Here is a 17615-nt window from a genome sequence, read left to right on the forward strand (position 1 = left end):
GAACTTTTCAAAATGCAGTTTACTTTCTGAAAGTCTAATTGCTTTCTACTGGCCATCCCTTGGGTCGTTGATGCAATAGTGGAGTGGTTTGACACCACACACGCACACGCGCACGCACTCGTCCTGGAGCTCTATCTTGTCTGTGAGAACTTAGCAGAGTACCTGTTATTTAGTAGGCCCTTAATAACTGTTGATGGATTGGGAGACTCCTTAAATAAAGGTGAAATCATCCCCACTTGTGTGATAAAGAGGAGCCTGCACCGAGCTTCCAGTGCAGGCTCTGTCACTCACTTGACTGTGTGGCTTGGGAAAACCCTCTCTCCTCGTTTTTCTCCTCTGTTTTAAAAAAACCGAGCAGGGAAGGGAGTTGGATCAGAAAGTGTCTTGGATCCCTTCTGACAGGCTGTGCATTTTCTAAGGTTGGTTTGGGAGTTCTAGGAAAAGAACTTGGTGTTCTAAGCCAGGCCTCCTTGTTTGCTGGTGGGATGTGGGCGGGTTCGGCGCAGCTTTCCTCCACGCTGGAAGCATGCAGTGCCCCCGAGTGCATGCATACATACATACATGCACAGAGAGGCCACGGACAAGGTCAGGCACCCTGTCTGCCCCTTCAGTTTGGGGGCAGAGAAATCTCTTCCCCAGAGGTCTGACAGACCCCAGTCCTGCAGACTCTTTTCCTAATATAACAGCTGAGCCAACTAATGCTCATTGTTTAGACAACTGGCCCGGGCCTCTCTCAAGTACAGCTGCCTGGCCGGGATTCCGGGGGAGGAAGAATGCCGGCTTCCAGAATGTCTTTGGGAAACCATTCTCATTCAGAGAACACTGGGAGAGTGTCTGAAGGCTGAACAGTTGTTCCCTCTTGAGGTGGGGAACTGGGCAGCCACAGCAGCAGCATTCCATAGGAAGATGGGGGGGGGTGCCCCACTGGGTCAGCCTCAGGGGCCCTCCAGACAAAGAAGCTTTCTCTAACACTGTTACCCAAGTAGCTGACGAGCTTTAATATCAAGTGAGCAGCTTCTCTCCTCAGACTTAGGGACATTTGCCTGTAAATAGAGCATTGAGACTTTGTCGGCTGTGAATCTTTCTGGTCCTATTTTTAAAAGTTCTTTTCAGTCTATGATGCCTCTTAAGGTAACAGGCTCCGTGCCCATTCCACACGGGACCGTCTGGCCTGCCTCTTGAATGTGGCTCTTGAAGCCTTGGGATTCTTAGAAAAATGGTTCTCCTAGTAACCCCCTGAGGTGGGTTGGTGTTCCAGGTCCCCGGGAGAGATCAAACCTAAGATTTCATTGGTCTGGATGGAGAGAAGGCCTAGTGAGAACCTGTCTCTTCAGCCACTGCAACCCTTAGTCTTAATTACTGGGGGTACAGAGGTTGGCTGACTTTCCCAGGGTCCCACAAGCTGAGCTATCCCAGAGGCAGAACTTAAGTCCAGATCTTAACTGGGCTCTCTAGCCTCTATTGTGTCTCTCAATACAGGTACTGTCCCTTATTTGCCCCCTTTTTACAGATCAGAAAACTGTCTGTGAGAGGTCAGGTTACCTAACACTTACTCTTCATTCACCAGCTGCTGGGCTTTGGAGATGAGAATCCACCTCCAGTTCTTTTAAGCCCCACTTCCCATTACACCACACTGCTTTGAGCTTCCCAGGATTTGGTAAATGAGGTGGTTTTCCTGTGTCTCCGGGGGCATTCGCCTCTTCTCCTTACTAGAAGATGGAGCAGATGGTATCTCAAGATGGGAAGCGGGGTTGGCTTCCTGCCCCAAAGCTTTGAACCATTAGGAATGATGGGAGAGAGAAATGGTTTTCTAGGTGTGCAGACGTTGCTGATTTGTCTAGCTGGATGGAGGCCTGGTTTGAAAACCAGGGAAGCTTCCTTTATTCAGGAAAACAGGTGTAGTCTCTATCTTCTGAATATGAATTTCTCTGGAAACTCTGAGGCGGAATTGCCCCCCCCCCCAGAACTGCTGGGAATCCCTCCTTCCAAGGTCTATGACCTTCAGGGATGACAGGTGTGGTGGAAGCAGGAAGAGCTGAGTTCAAATGCTGTCTCATTCACTTGGTATGTTCTCAGGGACCTCTAAGGCCCCTTCTGGCTTTGACTCGAAATGCCAAGGAAGGGAGATGTCCTTCCGGCACCTTCCCCAGTGCCCAGTGGATGTGTCGCCCCTTCCCCGGGGCCTACAGCTATTTCTGAGCCATGCTTTCCACTCCTAGAACCCCCTTGTTCCTGATACTCAATCCCACGTAGAGGTGTGGGGCAGCAGAAAGGGCACGGGATTTGTAGTCAGGTGATGAGTTCAAATGCAGGTACTGCCCCCTGCCTGAGTGACCCTGGGCAATTCATACCACTCTGTGAGTCTTGGATTTCTCCCACTGGACCAGGCCACCTCTAGGACTCTCTAGAACTAGGATGATCTGCCTGGGCCTCTGTTTCCTTAACCATAAAATGAGGGGCTTGCCTCTGAGGTCTGTCCCGTGAGTCAGTGAACATTTATTATGCACCAACAGTGTGTTGGGCACAGTGCACTACAATTAGGGTTCTAAGTTCTTCCCCAGTGGAGAAATGAATGGAGAAGTGGAGGGAGCTCTGGGTTTTGGGTCAGGGGACTTGGATTTTATTCTCAGTTCTGTCCCTAACTCGCCTCATGACTCTGGGCAGGCTCCTTTCCCTCACCAGCCCTGGGGTGATTTCTCCCTCTCTCCCTCTCTCTTTTTTTCCTGGGGTGATTTCTAAGGTCCCCAACATTCCTAGAATCATAGAGGTAGAGGGGATGTATTGGCCCAGCGCCCCCTCATTTTACAGGTGAGGAAGCAGGCCAGACAGCCAGGTGGGTGTTTGTGGCTCTATATCCTCGGTTTTGGGGAGCCTGAAATGGGCCCCTGGTTCTGGGCAGGAAGGAGGTGGAGGCTGGAAAGTCTTGGAGCATGGAGACTCCACTCAGGTTTTGACTCTGTAAGGTCAAAATAGATTCCCAAGCTGAGAGGAGAGGCCCCAGGGCAGTGAGGGCTAGCTGCCCTCCTGCCTCCTCTCCCCATCTTGGGCCGGCCTCACTGGCTCCTTTGTTCTCCCTCCTAGGAGGCTCAGACGGCTCCCGGCTCTATGACTGTGTCTGGAGGTACAACTCGAGCGTGAATGAGTGGACGGAGGTGTCGCCCATGCTAAAGGCCCGAGAGTACCACAGCTCCACCGTCCTGGACGGGCTACTGTACGTCATCGCCTCGGACAGCACCGAGCGCTATGACCACACCAGCGACACCTGGGAGGCCCTGCAGCCCATGCCCTACCCCATGGACAACTGCTCCACCACCGCCTGCAGGGGCAAGCTCTTCGCCATCGGTTCACTGGCGGGCAAGGACACCATGGTGATCCAGTGCTACGACCCAGACACTGACCTCTGGTCCCTGGTCAACTGCGGCCAGCTGCCACCCTGGTCTTTTGCACCTAAGACGGTGACCCTGAATGGCCTCATGTACTTTGTGAGGTGAGTCTTGCCCCAAACCGTCCGGGCCCTTGGGGGGAAGCTCAAAGGTTGTTGGTCCCTTCTGCTTCTGGCTGCTCCGGGGAGTCCCAGGGGTCAGCTCTGCCTTAGGTTTACGTGCTGTTTCCCTCACAACCCACATTGCACCTGACGGTGTGAAAGGGGTGTTTTAATGAAGTTTTTACTGTTACCTCTTTCCCAAACTCTTGTACTGATCTGAACCTGTCCTTTCCCAAGACCTGGTATAAAAGCCAAGTGATAGAGCTCACATAGGAAGTCATGAGCTTTTTCTTTCTTTTCTTTTCTTTTTTGCAGGGAAATGGGGGTTAAGTGACTTGCCCAGGGTCACACAGCTAGTAAGTGTCAAGTGTCTGAGGCTGGATTTGAACTCGGGTCCCCCTGAATCCAGGGCTGGTGCTCTATCCACTGCACCACCTAGCTGCCCCGCAGTCCCCATTTATAGTTGAGGAAACCAAGGCAGACAGTGCTTATGTGACTTGCCCGGTTTCATAGCTAGTAAGCATCTGAAGCTAGATTAGAGGGACCTGGATGCAAATTCTACGTGTGGGTGACCTTGACCAGGGCCTTGGTTACAGTGGATGGTCTCTAGTTTCTCTGCCAGCTCCAGATAGAGCTGGCAAGCATTTGTGAAGCACCCACTATGTTCCGGACATCACGCTGAGCACTTGCGGTAAAATGGGAGTTCACGGAACTCTGTTCTGATGGGGAAGATGAAGACTTGGCAGCTGTGAACAAACAGGAGAGAGAACGGGGTGAATAGAAGGGACCTCGGAGTGGGAGAAGGGCAGAAAGGGGGAAAGGCTTTGGGAGCAAAGGCTAAAAAGAGAGGAGGAGGAGGAGGAGGAGAGGCGAGCTGGCCAAACCAGCTGCCCGCTGGCGTGTTGACCAAGCCGAAGAGTAGACACAGTAGTTTATGCCCAGAGGACATTTTTTTCTGCTCTTCTCTGGGGTCAGTCTCGATAATTATAGCCACAAAACATTCAGTTTGGGCCTTTTTAAAATCGAGGCATCTATTAAGCACCTGCTGAGGATGAGATGAGAGGCAGCGCTGTGTAAGGGCTGGAGAACTGTCCAGAGTCAGGAAACTGTGGGTCAGGCTTCCCCTGACGACACCCTAGTCAGTCAGCGTTCCCAAGGCGTCTCTCAAGACGGAGCTGTTGGCCATAGGCCCCCATATCAGCCTGCTCACAGCCCGTTCCCTGTCTGGGAGCTGTTGGCAGTCAGCACTGACAGAGGGCGTTTCCTTCCCCAGAATATCCCATACCAAAGAAATCACAGGTCAGGAGGAAAAGGAGATGCCCTCCAGGAGTCTCCATCCTCCTGCCTTTGATAGTGGGCCTCCGTGTTTTGTCTTCAGCGGGGAAATAACTGATCAAGGAAGAGTCTTGGGGGAGAAGAGGTCGGGGGTCCTGGGATTTTCAGCTAGGAGGGGCAGTTCAATGGTCCAGGGTGAAGACCGCAGGGCCCTGAGGCTGGGAGCTAGCTCTGAGCCTGGGGTACCTAAGAAAACCTCCAGAGCCCTAGCAGATTCCAGTTTTAGGGTTCTGGGCTCTCCTGCTTCTGAGTAGATCCCTCACCTAGGATGGGATAGCCAGGCAGTGTCTGTCTGTCTTGTCTTCCACCTAAGTGGCTCCCAGCAGGGTGACTGGTGATCCCTCCAGTGTCCAGAGCCAGCTACCATGGGCATACCCTCATACCCCACTCCCAGGCAGCTCATGGGCATCCTCCCCTCTCCTGATATCTCCTACCTCAGTATGTTTCCTGCGTGCACAGGGCATGGTTGGAAACGGTTATGCTTTCATGTTCATAGGAGGCTTCATGCTGCGACATCTTGGTGGCCCAGTGAATAGAGAGCTGGGCATGGAATCGGGGAGGTCCGATTTTGAATCCTGATTGGGTCATTTACTAGTTGTGTGACCCCCGGGTGAGGGATATCCCCTCGCTTAATCTCAGTTTCCTCATCTGTAAAGTGGGGATAATAATAGACCCTACCTGGCAGTATTGATGTGAACACCAAATGTGATGCCATGTGAAATATCTTGCTAGTCTTCAAGCATTCATAAATGCTGGCTATTATAATTCCTAGCTGTTTATTGTTTGTTTTGTTTTGTTTTTAGTGAGGCAGTTGGGGTTAAGTGACTTGCCCAGGGTCACACAGCTAGTAAGTATTAAATGTCTGAGGCTGGCTTTGAACTCAGATACTCCTGAATCCAGGGCTGGTGCTCTATCCACTGCGCCTCCTAGCTGCCCCCTAGCTGTTTATTGTTAACAGTCAGCAAGTATGTACTGAGCCCCTGCTAAGTAAGCCAGGCACTATTCTAGATGGGGGGGGGGGGGGGAAGGAAGGTGTGGAGGTGTGGGAACAGCAGGAGAGGGGGTAGGCCCCTGCTAGCCCTCCCAGGGTTGGGGGGGGGGGGAGCAAGGGGAAAAGGAAAATTGATCGTTGCCTTTCTGTGTTTTTACACATTTTCCCCTTAACTCTACCTCTCCCTGAGCCCTTCCTTGTACCAAAACAAAACAGTGAAGCCAGAGCACTTGGGGGACGTGTGCCTGTGACAGACCCTTCCATAGTCACTTCTGACGGGGAGGCTGGTCTCCTTATCAGTTCTCCAGGGCCCATCACAGTTTGTTTCCTTTTTTTCCCTTTATCACTTGAAGAGGCCTGGAAATTTTTGTTTGGTTTGGGGGCTTTTTTTGGGAGGGAGGAAGTAGTCAGAGTTGGGTTATCAACAACTTCTTTGGTCTCCTCTTCTCCCTGCCCCCCTTGTATTTGGCTACTTGGAACACAGAGCATGGGGTGCCCACATCCTTGCCAAGGTCCCTCCATACCCACCTTTCATTGCTGCTGCAGTGCCTCCTCTGCCTCAATGCCACCTCTGAGAGGCATCTGAGGAATGCTTGCCCCACTCCTGTCCCCTGGGGTGAAACTGCCGGCCCCCTCTGCCCTCCCCCTCCCCCGACAGCTCCAGGAGATCTCTTCAAATAGAAAGTCAGAGCAGCTATAAATAGGGCTTCTCAGAAAGCTCCCGACTACAGTTACAACCCCTCTTACTTGGAGGGGGGGTGCCCAGGATGGCCACCTGTGAGAATGTTCTGTCCTCTCCCGTCGACCTGAGTGAGGGCAAGAAATCCTCCCGGGGGCCAAGCTCCTGGTTCAGTACCATCAGCACCATGCCTCCACTTGCCTGGCCTGAAGCCTTTGCCAGCTGGGCACCGAGGCAGCTCTTAGACCCATCCAGACTCTGCCTCTCCCCTCCCCTGAACCAGCTAGCTTCCCTAAGGGAGATGGTGCCCAGAGACCAGAGCTAGCTCAGCCGTTGTTTTGTGACTGGGACACGTTGTTTCCATTCAGCTCTAGTGAGGAGTGAGAACAACTCTTACACGTGTGGCGTAGCTGGCCTTGGGCGCTGACTGGCTGTGTGATCCTGGCCAAGGGGCCTGACTCCTCCAGGCCTCAGTTTCCTTATCTGTCCAATTGGGGTAGCAAAAAGTACTTGGGAAACCTTAAATAAAGTGCTGGGTTAAATGGATCCACCAGACACAGATATATGTATTAACCGTCAAAAGGTTAAATGACCTATCTATCTGCCTTGTTTTCCCTCTCTGTGAGACAAGGATAATGATAGCACCCACCTCCCAGGGTTGGTGTGAGGGTCAGATGAGATGATATTTGTAAAGTGCTTTGGAAACCTGAAATTGCTCTATCAGTGTTAGCGTCTGTGTCCCCAAAGTTATATTTGAGCTGGGGGAGAAAGGCAAAGGCTAAAGGAAAGGGGATTTTATTTGGTGTTCTTTCATTCAGTTCAGAATAAGAATAAAGGGGTGGGGGATCAACTGGCTTCTGGGAGCTGGCATCCCCCCCTTCCTTACCTAAGTCCTGCCAGTCCTTGAAGGCCACCTCTGATGTGGGAAGAGAAAGGAAGAAGGTTCGACAACAGGCTCTTGTTAGCTCTGGGAACCCGAAAGGTGGTTTTCCTATTGATCTTTTTGCTTTTTTTCCGCCACACTCATGTCTGAATATGCCAGGCCCACTCACATTCTCTGGTCCCTGGTTTTTCCATCTGTATGTAAAACAGCAGGGTTGGGCTGGGTGACCTCTTTTTAAAATGTGTGTGTGTATATTTAGATGTGAATATACACATCAAAATACACATATTATTCTATACATTATTTCATTATATGTTTAGAACGTTTTAAGAACACAAAAGAGGATTACATATGAACCCATAAATTGCTGTAACATTAGAAGTTTTAAAAAATATTTAATGGGGAGGGAGGAATGAAGGAAAGAAGAGCTGTCGCCTTGTGTCTCTCCTTCCTGTGCCCCATATGAGGTGGGCACAAGGTCTGCAAGACCGCTCTCCTGTCCTTGTCAGAGAGTGGCAGCAGATGCCACCTGCTCCCCTCACCTGTTGTCCTCATGACTGGAAAGAAGGAAGGAATGTGCTGTGGGTAGGGGGCTGGCCTGCCTGTTGATCGACGCTGCTGGCTCCTCCCACCCAGATGAAATCAGGCTCTTCTGGGGAGGGCTCCCAGAAGCCCTTGAGAAGAAATTCATGAACAAAGTCAGACAAGCCTCCTCTTGGTCCCCATCCTGTCCCTGGCTTCTTGGTCACTTGGAATAGTGTAGGATAAAGTTTTGTTGTGTTTTGGTTGTGTCCACCTCTTTGTGAGAGTGATGAGCTCTCATGATTCTATTTGGGGTTTTCTTGGCAAAAATACTGCAGTGATTTGCCATTTCCTTCTCCAGTTTTTTTTACGGAAGAGGAAACTGAGGCAGCCAGGGATAAGTGACTTGCCCAGAGTCACACGGCTAGTGTCTGAGATCAAATTCCAAGCACAGTGCCCCACCTTGCTGCTCCAGGGAAAAGTTTACTTTTGGGAAAAGAGAATACAGTGAGCTGAAAGAGGGCAGGGGAGGAGCAAACATTTATTAAGCACCTACTATGTGCCAGACACAAATATTACCTCATTTGAAAGGAGCCTCCAAAGTGTAGTCTAGCCTGAACAGGCAACTCCTCTACAGTATCCCTGGCAAGTGGTTTAGCCACTTGAAGACCCCTTCAGGGTCGTAGATTTAAGCTGGAAGGACCTTTGAGGTCATCTAGTCTAATCTACTCATTTAACACATGAAGGAATTGAGGTTCAGGGAGAGAGGGAGCGGCTGGCCCAAGGTCACCCAGGGAGTACAGGACAGAGGTTGGATTTGCATTTAAGTCTTGTGATTCCTAACTCCTCCAGTATTCTTTCCTCAGTACTCTTCTGCCTCTGAATGAGAGCCATTGTTTTTGGATGGTTTGAGTCTTTGAGGAACTTTTTCCCCCATGGAAGTTAAACCTGCCTTTCTGGAACTTCAGTTCTTCCCATTTGTGAAATGAAGGGCTTGAACTAGGACTTGGGAGACATATTCTAGCTCTACTATGAGAGGCTCAATTTTCCCATCTATAAATAGAAATAAGATAGAAATAGAAATAGAAAATATATAAATAAATAATATATAATATAAATATATTATTATATTTATTATATAATTTACTTATATAAATATAATATAGAAATAGAAATAGAAAATATATAAATAGAAATAATAGCATCTTCCACACAAGTTGTGGTCACCGATCAAATGAGAGAACATATGTGTGGCCCTTTTGCAAATCCTAAAAGGACTACATGGATACTAGCTGCTAACATTATTGCACTAGATCTGATTCTTCATTCCCCTATATTGTTTCCATTGATGTTTACACTGTTATCACTGCCTAATACCGCCCCCCGCCTTTTTTTTTTTTTTGCTGGGCAATTGGGGTTAAGTGACTTTCCCAGGGTCACACAGCTAGTGTTAAGTGTCTGAGGCCGGATTTGAACTCAGGTCCTCCTGACTCCAGGGCCTGTGCTCTATCCACTGCGCCACCTAGCTGTCCATGCCCCCCCCCCCCCCAACTGAAAAAAGTTAAGCAAAACAGAAACTGACACGGCTTCTTGGATACTGAGAGGAAAGAGAGAAGTCTTCTTTTATCCTTTCTGGTGTGATTTGGTCACAGCCCTCTTTGAGGGGGAGGATTGTTTCATCTGTTTATCTTAGCATTTAGCTGATTCATAATAGTTACTTAAGTGCGGGATTGATTGATGAATGTAGGAATAAAGCACTTTGTGCAGAGCACTGTCCTTTTGGACATTTGTGGTTGTTAGGAGCTGTGTCCTATGTGGAAGTAAAATCTGCCCCTGGAAACCTCAGTTTCCTCATCTAAAAATGAAGGGATTGTACTAGGGAACATCTGAGAATGTCTTCTGGCTCTGGGTCGAGGCAGTTAGCGGATAGAACTCTGGACTTGGGAAACGAGAAGAATCTGAATTCTAATATTTTTGTGTTTATCTTGACATTATTGTGTTCATGATATGTGGTTCAGCTTCTTTGTTTCTGTCTCAGTCTAGACAGGGTTTTCTAAGTTTCTTTAAACTTTTCATACATCATATCTCATAGCAACATATTCCATTACATTCATATAATGGTTTATTCAGTCATTCTCCAATTAATGGTACCTACTTTGCTTCTAGCTTTTTGCTGCCACCAAAAGTACCCTCTGTGAATATTTTGGGAGCAGTTAGGTGGTACAGGGGATAGAGCATCGGCTGTGGAGTCAGGAAAACCTGAGTTCAGATTCAGCCTCAGACACTTACTAGCAGTGACCCTGGGCAGGTCACTTTACCCTATTTGCCTCAGTTTTCTCATCTGTAAAATGAGCTGGAGAAGGAAATGGCAAACCGCTTCAGTATCTTTACCAAGAAAACTCCAAATGGGGTCACAAAGAGTTGGATACAACTGAATAGCAATGACAGACAAGTATTTTAGTATGCGTAGAATCTTTTCCCCATCTTGGAATCTCCATGGTAGGTTAACCTGGATCAGGGTGAAGGGGAATGATTGTAGGTAGTAGTGGGTATATACACACAAAGAATGCATGTACGTATTGTTATGTGTAGACATATGTAATTTTTTTTTTTTTTTGGTGAGGCAGTTGGGGTTAAGTGACTTGCCTAGGGTCACATAGCTAGTAAGTGTTAAGTGTGTGAGGCCAGATTTTAACTCGGGTCCTCCTGACTCCAGGGCCAGTGCTCTATTCACTGCGCCACCTAGCAGCCCCGACATATGTAATTTTATGTGTGTATATACATGTAGTACATATACGTGTGTGTCTGTAGAGAGAAGAGAGGGTAATGATAGCTCTCTTCAGATATTTGAAAGACTGTCCTAGGTGCTTCTCGCCATTTGTTAGCTGCCATATGGTACAGTGGAAAGAGCCTTGACTTTGGAGCTGGAGAACCTGGGTTCAAATCCTGCCACCCCTATGTGTTTGACCGTGGGTTAACCGAACCTCCCCAGGTGGAGCCCGTGGGCCCTTCCACCCTAGAGCTAGGACCCTGAAAGTACACGCATTTGTTCTCCTTGACCCTAGGGGACAGGGGCTAAGTTGTAACAAGGATAATTCAGGCTTTACATCAGGAAGAACTGGCTGACAATAACAACTCTGCAAAAATGGAACAGGGGTGGTATGGGAGCAGGTGCATCCGCCCTCTGTGGGGTCTGTAGGCAGAGGCTGGACAGCCCCTGGTGGAGGTCCCTTTGGGGGATGGGCTGGACCAGATGCAGGGGTGGGCTGGAGCTGGCTCCTATTGGCTTCTTGGAGCCAACTGTTAAATTTTCCGTGTGAACATTTATGCCCCAGGAATGGCAGGTGCTGTGGTAGATCAGGGCTTGATGTATTATTCTTTTCATTGTTCAGACTTAAGAAAACGGTGGAGAAAATACTGTAGAACAAACATGAAAGTTTCCCATAGATACCTGTTGGCTTTTGTTTTGAAGAGCCCTGTCTGCTATGGATGGCTGCTGAGCTCTCCTCCAACTCGGGTTCCTAGACCTTCTATGATATATTAAAGGGGGAGGACTCCTTGCTTGCCCCCCTAGTGGTTTCTATTATTCTAGTCACATTGATTTTGTTTATGCAGAAGCTCACATGATTAAATTTGTCTAGATTATTAAATTAAAATTAAGTTAAATTTTAAATGATCAGAATTGCCTTTCCCCCTCCCCATTATCAGTCTGTTTGGTTGTGAATGTCTAGGCTCTCTCTTGGTGACTCACTGACTTCCTGTCTTAGAATCTTAGCATGGTCCTGTAGAGCAGGTTTAGAGGACTAGCTTTCTCAGGATCCCTGTCCTCCTGAGGTTAAGGGATCTCGAATTTTGCTGAATAGTATCTTGGAAGCCCAGAGCAGGGGCCCTTGTAATGCAGCTTGCCCCTTCCTGGTGGCCCTCTGAGCTTTAATCACTCACCTTCCTCACCTGGGTGACCAGAGCTGAAGGCAAGGCCGCCCAACGTGTTCTGATGAGGACAGAGCACAGCAGAGGCTTGGTCGGATGGATGCCCTGCCTCTCTCTGTGCAGCTTTGTTGGTTGCCATGGAAACAGAGCTGCATCCCGCTGTTCATTAGGAGGCTGGCGCATGGGGGTGTCTCTCTGTCACACAAGGAGGAAAGGGCCTTAGGGCAGTCCAGTCCCCCTCATTTTACAGAGATGAAGCCGTGCCCCGATAAAGGAAGCGATGTGCCCAAGACCACACAGCTAATAAAGGGCAGAGCGGGATTCCCAAGTCCAGTAGGGACTGCAGGTCCCCTCTGGGGTAGGGAGCCCTGTGGGCAGGGCTGGCTTTGTACTAACCGCCCTCTCCGTTTGTGTCTCCCAGAGATGATTCTGCTGAAGTGGATGTGTATAACCCCGTGAAGAATGAATGGGATAAGATCCCTTCTATGAACCAGGTAAACTTGGAAGTGTGGGGTTTTCCTCTGTCCCCCTTAAAAGGATGGATGCACTGGGCACAAAGCCTGTTCTTGTCCTCTGGGACATCCACCCTGGTAGTGGTGAGCCTCTGTGCAGGCCTAGGGGACCAGGCTTTGATAAGGTCGGGATCATGGGGTGGGGGGATGTTGGGGAAGGGTTACTTCACTTTAAAAAAAATGCTTCTGAATTGTTATTTTTTTAAAATCTTTCTTTTTTTCTAAGGAATGTCATTCATTTCTGGAAGCAACCTTTCCCACCCCACCCCACCCCCAAAAAAGGACCCTCCCTCATTAAGCAAAAATACTCGGCCTGCGGCCCTCTCACATAACACAGTGTCTATACAGCATGTCGCCTGGGCACCTCCTTTGGGTGCCTCACATTTTCATAGAGCCCTTTGCCCCCATGACATTCGAGCCTGGATTTTACTTGGATGTGGACGGAGATCTAGGGCCATGAATTAGGGGCTAGAGAGGATTTCAGGGCCCAACAAATGCAAGTTGTCACCATCCCCGGGTGCCTCGTGTTGTATGTCTCCTGTAGGACAGGAGACTGGTCTCATGTCTTTGTGTCCCCCTTTAATTTTGGGGGGGCTGGGGGTTCCCGGTCTGACTGCATCAGGTAGGAACTTCCTCCTCTGTCAGGGCAGATCCGGAGACTTGGTGGAGATCCTGCTGCCAGTGAGTCTGATAGGTGGCTGGCCCAGCCTCCAGGGTGGTGGGCTCGCCCTCACCCCCTCTCTTCTGATCTGTAGGTCCACGTGGGAGGTAGCCTGGCAGTCCTGGGTGGGAAGCTCTACGTGTCTGGTGGCTACGACAATACATTTGAACTCTCAGATGTGGTGGAAGCGTTTGACCCAGAGACTCGAGCGTGGAGCGTGGTGGGGCGCCTCCCGGAGCCCACCTTCTGGCACGGCAGCGTCAGCATCTTCCGACAGTTCATGCCTCAGACCACATCGAATGGGCACGGCTTTGACCTCGACAATGCCAATGACTCGAACCTGAACCGGTCTCGGCCACACCTGCAGAACCAGAACCAGAACCTGAACGAGCTCCGTTAGCGCCGGCTTCCCTGGGCCTCCCTCAGGGATGCAGTTCGGCTCAGCACACGGATCCATGGGCGTTGGGGGGCGGGAAGGGGGGACCCCGGTGACCAGCAGGTATAGGGCGTCCGCATGCATGGCGAGAGGCTGGGCGCGCTTGGGCCACGGAGCCCTCGGAACCACTGGTCACAGTGCCGGCTTTAGCTTTCAGCACCAAGGGAGACACTAGAGCAGAGAGAGGTTTCCAAGGTATTCTTCCTTTTCACTTGTTGGGGGGAGAGGCTCTCCTCCCCGACATCCACCCCTGGCTCCCTGAGGCCTGGATTGCTGCCCACTTCCGCCTCCTAAGGAGCCCCCTGTTGCCATCTTCCTTCTAGGGCTGTGCATGGGTGGTAGGACCTGGCTCTGGGTACCAAGTTGTGGAAATAGGTGGGCATGGTAGGCACAGAGTTTGGGTAGAAAACCCCGGAGTCCTCTGACAAGGGCTCCCCTTCCAGGCACACTTGTGCAGACCCCCTCTGCTTCTCCCTACCCCTCACCCCCATCTCTGTGGTCTTCAGGTATGGAAGCGCCACCCCACGGTTAACTGGCCCAGATGCCTATTTCCTGGGTGCTTGGACCCAGCCAGCTCCAGAGTCTGTGTTTGCTTCACAGACTGACCCAGATGCCCAAATGACCTGTGTGTGTGGTCTCCGCATTCCTACCCCTGACCCACCTTTGGGACCAGCAGGGCAGCAAAGTGGGGGTTTTTTAGGAGCTCATGCTGGTGTAGACCCTTCTTCCTCCTCCTCCCTTCCCCATTCCACGGGTGGGCCAGTGACTCTTGAAAGGATTGCTGCCTGGCTGATTGTGCTCCCTGGGTGTCCCAGCCAAAGCGTCAGGACTAACTCTCCCACACTCCCCACTACGGGCACTTAGTGAGTCGGACCAGCAGCCCTTGAGATTAAAAACATCTTTAAAAGACGTGGCATACCTGCCATCCTCTGTGCTCGCCTCAAGAGGTTAGACTGTTACAGAGGAGCACCCTGGGCAGGAACGTGGATTAGCCTATGACGCAATGACCCCCGTGGGCTGCCAGAGGCCTGTGCTTGACCTCTGGATGTGCTCACTGCTCTTTCACCTATTAGGGGCCCATCTTGGGTCTAGATTCTGGCCCTGGCTGGCCCAAGAGGCCTTCTGACTTCTCATAGACACCGGCTGTGAGCCATGTTGTGGCTGACCAAAGGCAGAAACGTTCCAGCTGACTTTGTGTTGAAAGGCGTTGTACCGCACCATCATCAGTCTAAAGAGGTGAGGAGTTTAGATGTTGGTCACAGGGGCAGCTAGGTGGTGCAGTGAATAGAGCACCGGCCCTGGAGTCAGGAGTACCTGAGTTCAAATTTGGCCTCAGACACTTAACACTTACTAGCTGTGTGACCCTGGGCAAGTCACTTAACCCCAATTGCCTCACTAAAAAAAAAGAAAGATGTTGGTCACAGAAATAGGGCCCCAGCCCCTCTATAGAGTGAAGCCACAGCTCAATCTGACTTGTTCTTGCTTCTGCCCTTTCAAATGCCCAGAGGAGTCGTACGTGTCTCCTTCCCCAAGATGGCTGCCTGGGTGACCCAGAGTGGACCCATTCACTTCCTCGGATGCCTCTTTTGTAAAATGGGGCTTGGATTCGGTCCCGCTTTGAACATTTTCCCATCTTCCAAGAGAAATGTTCCTATAGAGAGCAGCGTTGGCTCTCATAGAGTTTAGAAAGGTATGGGGGAGGCTTTGTGGATAAAGGACTGGCCGAAGAACCAGGAAGACCTAGGTTCAAATCCCACCTCAGTCACCTGCTAGCTGTGTGACCCTGGGCAAGTTACTTTACCCTCTTTGTGCCCTGGGCCATCTGCATGGGGAGGAAAGGGTTTCCTCACCAGGAGCTCTGTTGAAATTCAGTTGGGATTCTTTTTTTTTAATCACATTTTTAAATCCTAGCATCATTTCAAGAGCTATTTTTACCCTTGTCAGGAAACCATGTCCCCCACGATTGCAGGGAATATTAGACCGACAATCGGCCCTTGGGAGTAAAGGCATTTTTTTAAAGTTAGCCTTTATCACACTCAGAAGTCTGGCCGAGCCCCCTCTGAGGGGCTTGAACAGTTGAGCGCTCACCCTTCCTGTTTGGAAGGGACAGAGGGCAGTGTGCTTTGTGTGGTGTCAGGATTCATGGGCCTGATTAAAAACTCTTCCCATGGAGAATGGGGCCTTGAGAAGACAAAGTAGCATCTACAGAGAATGTGAATGGTCCTGCAGTGTAGACAGGGTGCTGGATATGTAATCATAGAGGCCCCAGGTTCCAATCCTGCCCACGCTGGGAAATTCAACTTATGCTTCCACTTTATCTGTAAAATGAGGGGGCTCTGAAACCCCTTCCAGCTCTAAACCTGGGATTCTGAGGTGAGAATTAGAGTGCTTTTCCCCGAGAAGCAGTGACATCTTGGAGAGGCTCCGTCTTCCTTGCCTGTTGGGTAAAATCAGGATGTGTTAGGCATTTTTTGGTATTTCCTGTTCTGAGAAGCCTCGGTTAGGGGTCCACGCCAAGTCAGCCCAACCGTCAGAAGGATCACAGATACAAACAGTTCTGGGTGAGAAAATGCCCAAGAAAGTGAGAGTCCAGGGACAGACGAATTGGGGACAGGAGGGATTTCTCCGTTGTCTTTTACATTCTCTTCCAACCGCCTGCCCCCCTCAGCCTCAGTTTCTGTTGTTGTGAAGATCTGATAAGATCATCCGTACAGGTGCTTGGCAAACCTTAAAGCACTGTGCTAGTTAACTGCTGTTCTTGCTCTGGTGGGGCTCTTGTCAAGAGTTCACCCCAGTTAGGTGGGCAGCTGGCCGGCAGGCTTCCCTCATCTCCCATCAGCTGAGGTCGGGCTGGTGTGGGCACAGGTGAGGATGCTCTTGCCACCCTCTTGTTTCACGCCAGACTAATCCCCCCCCCTTGGGGGCTGCCTCTCCTTTGCCACTGGCTTCTTCCCCTTATCCCAAGCCCCCACTGTAAAGTCACAAACTTGAATCCCTGGCTTTCCCTTAACCCTCTTCCACCTCCTTCCCTTCCTGGATTAGCACTGATGTTAAGCTGGTGGTCTGTGCCTGGTGTGTGTGTGTGTGTGTGTGTGTCCGTACTAAACTGAATTTGCCTTATAGGATGGTGAAAAGTTCTGTGACGAGAATTGAATGTTGAACTCTTAAAGAAAGTGCTCTATATTTATATAGATCCACGAGATTGGCTTACTCCAGGGCTCGCTCCTGTGGAAGGTGCCAGAACCAAAGGGTGAAGTGGGTTTGTGTATTTATTTTGTTTACCGGATCAGACTTCGTCATCCCGCATCGTGGTTAAGGTAGCCGTCCCGTACTTTTTGGAAATAAAGACATTTCCTATATGTTCAGGCTCCTGGTGTTTGTCTTTTTGATTCTCACAGTAGACGTGTGTGCTAGAAAAGTACAGTTGGGTTAATAGGGGGCAGGGCCTTTCAGGCATAAGGGACATGACTGTGGAGGCCCCAGAGACGGGTTGGAGTGTCAAATTTATGAGGAACTAGGAGGCTACTGTGGTGGGGTGCTCACTTAGGGAGATGGAAGAAGACTGGAGTTAGGAAGGGGCCAAGTGATAAAGGGCTTTTGATGCCAGAGGACTTTGTTTGATCCTGGAGTGATTGGGAAGCGACTGGACTTTTGTTTTTTGGAAGTCATTGGAGCTAAGTGACTTGCTCAGGGTCACACAGCAAATGACTCCAAGGCTAGATTTGAACCCAGGTTCTTTTGACTTCAAGGGCTGGTGCTCTTTCTACTGTGCCACCTAGCTGCCTCACCACTGGAGTCTGAATTGGAGAAGTGACAGGTCATACCTGTGCTTTAGGAAATTCACCTTGGCAGCCAAGTGGAGGATGGACTGGAATAGAGAGGGATAAGTCAGGGAGGCCAGTTGGAAAGCTTCTTGAACTCAAGTCCTTGATAATTGGTGGTAGCTTTCAAGCTGGTAAAATTTCCAAATTGGAAGTGTTCCCTGAGTCTTGTCTAATCCAAACCACACCTAAAAAGGAATATGTTGCCACAAATGTGATAAGGAGCCAACTGGTCCTTGAAGACAACACCGCACTCTTCCCCCCTGCCCCCAACAGATGAGCCATCTGAGAACTTACGTGCTGGGTGTGGGGTGTTCAGGGAGGACTAGCACCTCTGGTGTGAGTGCTGCTCATCCACCCA

At 50.1% G+C, this 17615-nt stretch overlaps 1 protein-coding gene across 3 annotated transcripts in view; it reads left to right on the forward strand.

Moving 5' to 3' along the window:
- Positions 1-16796, forward strand: part of KLHL21 (kelch like family member 21) — a 31001-nt gene extending 14205 nt beyond the window's left edge. For all 3 annotated transcript variants that reach the window (XM_043996172.1, XM_043996173.1, XM_043996171.1), the window contains exons 3-5: positions 3082-3487; positions 12246-12318; positions 13092-16796. In XM_043996172.1, the coding sequence (XP_043852107.1) occupies positions 3082-3487; positions 12246-12318; positions 13092-13397 (785 nt within the window). In that variant the 3' untranslated portion in view covers positions 13398-16796. The remainder of the gene's footprint in view (positions 1-3081; positions 3488-12245; positions 12319-13091) is intronic.
- Positions 16797-17615: the final 819 nt, after the last annotated feature.

Source organism: Dromiciops gliroides, chromosome 3 (assembly GCF_019393635.1).
Source record: "Dromiciops gliroides isolate mDroGli1 chromosome 3, mDroGli1.pri, whole genome shotgun sequence".
Classification (NCBI taxonomy): Eukaryota; Metazoa; Chordata; class Mammalia; order Microbiotheria; family Microbiotheriidae; genus Dromiciops; species Dromiciops gliroides.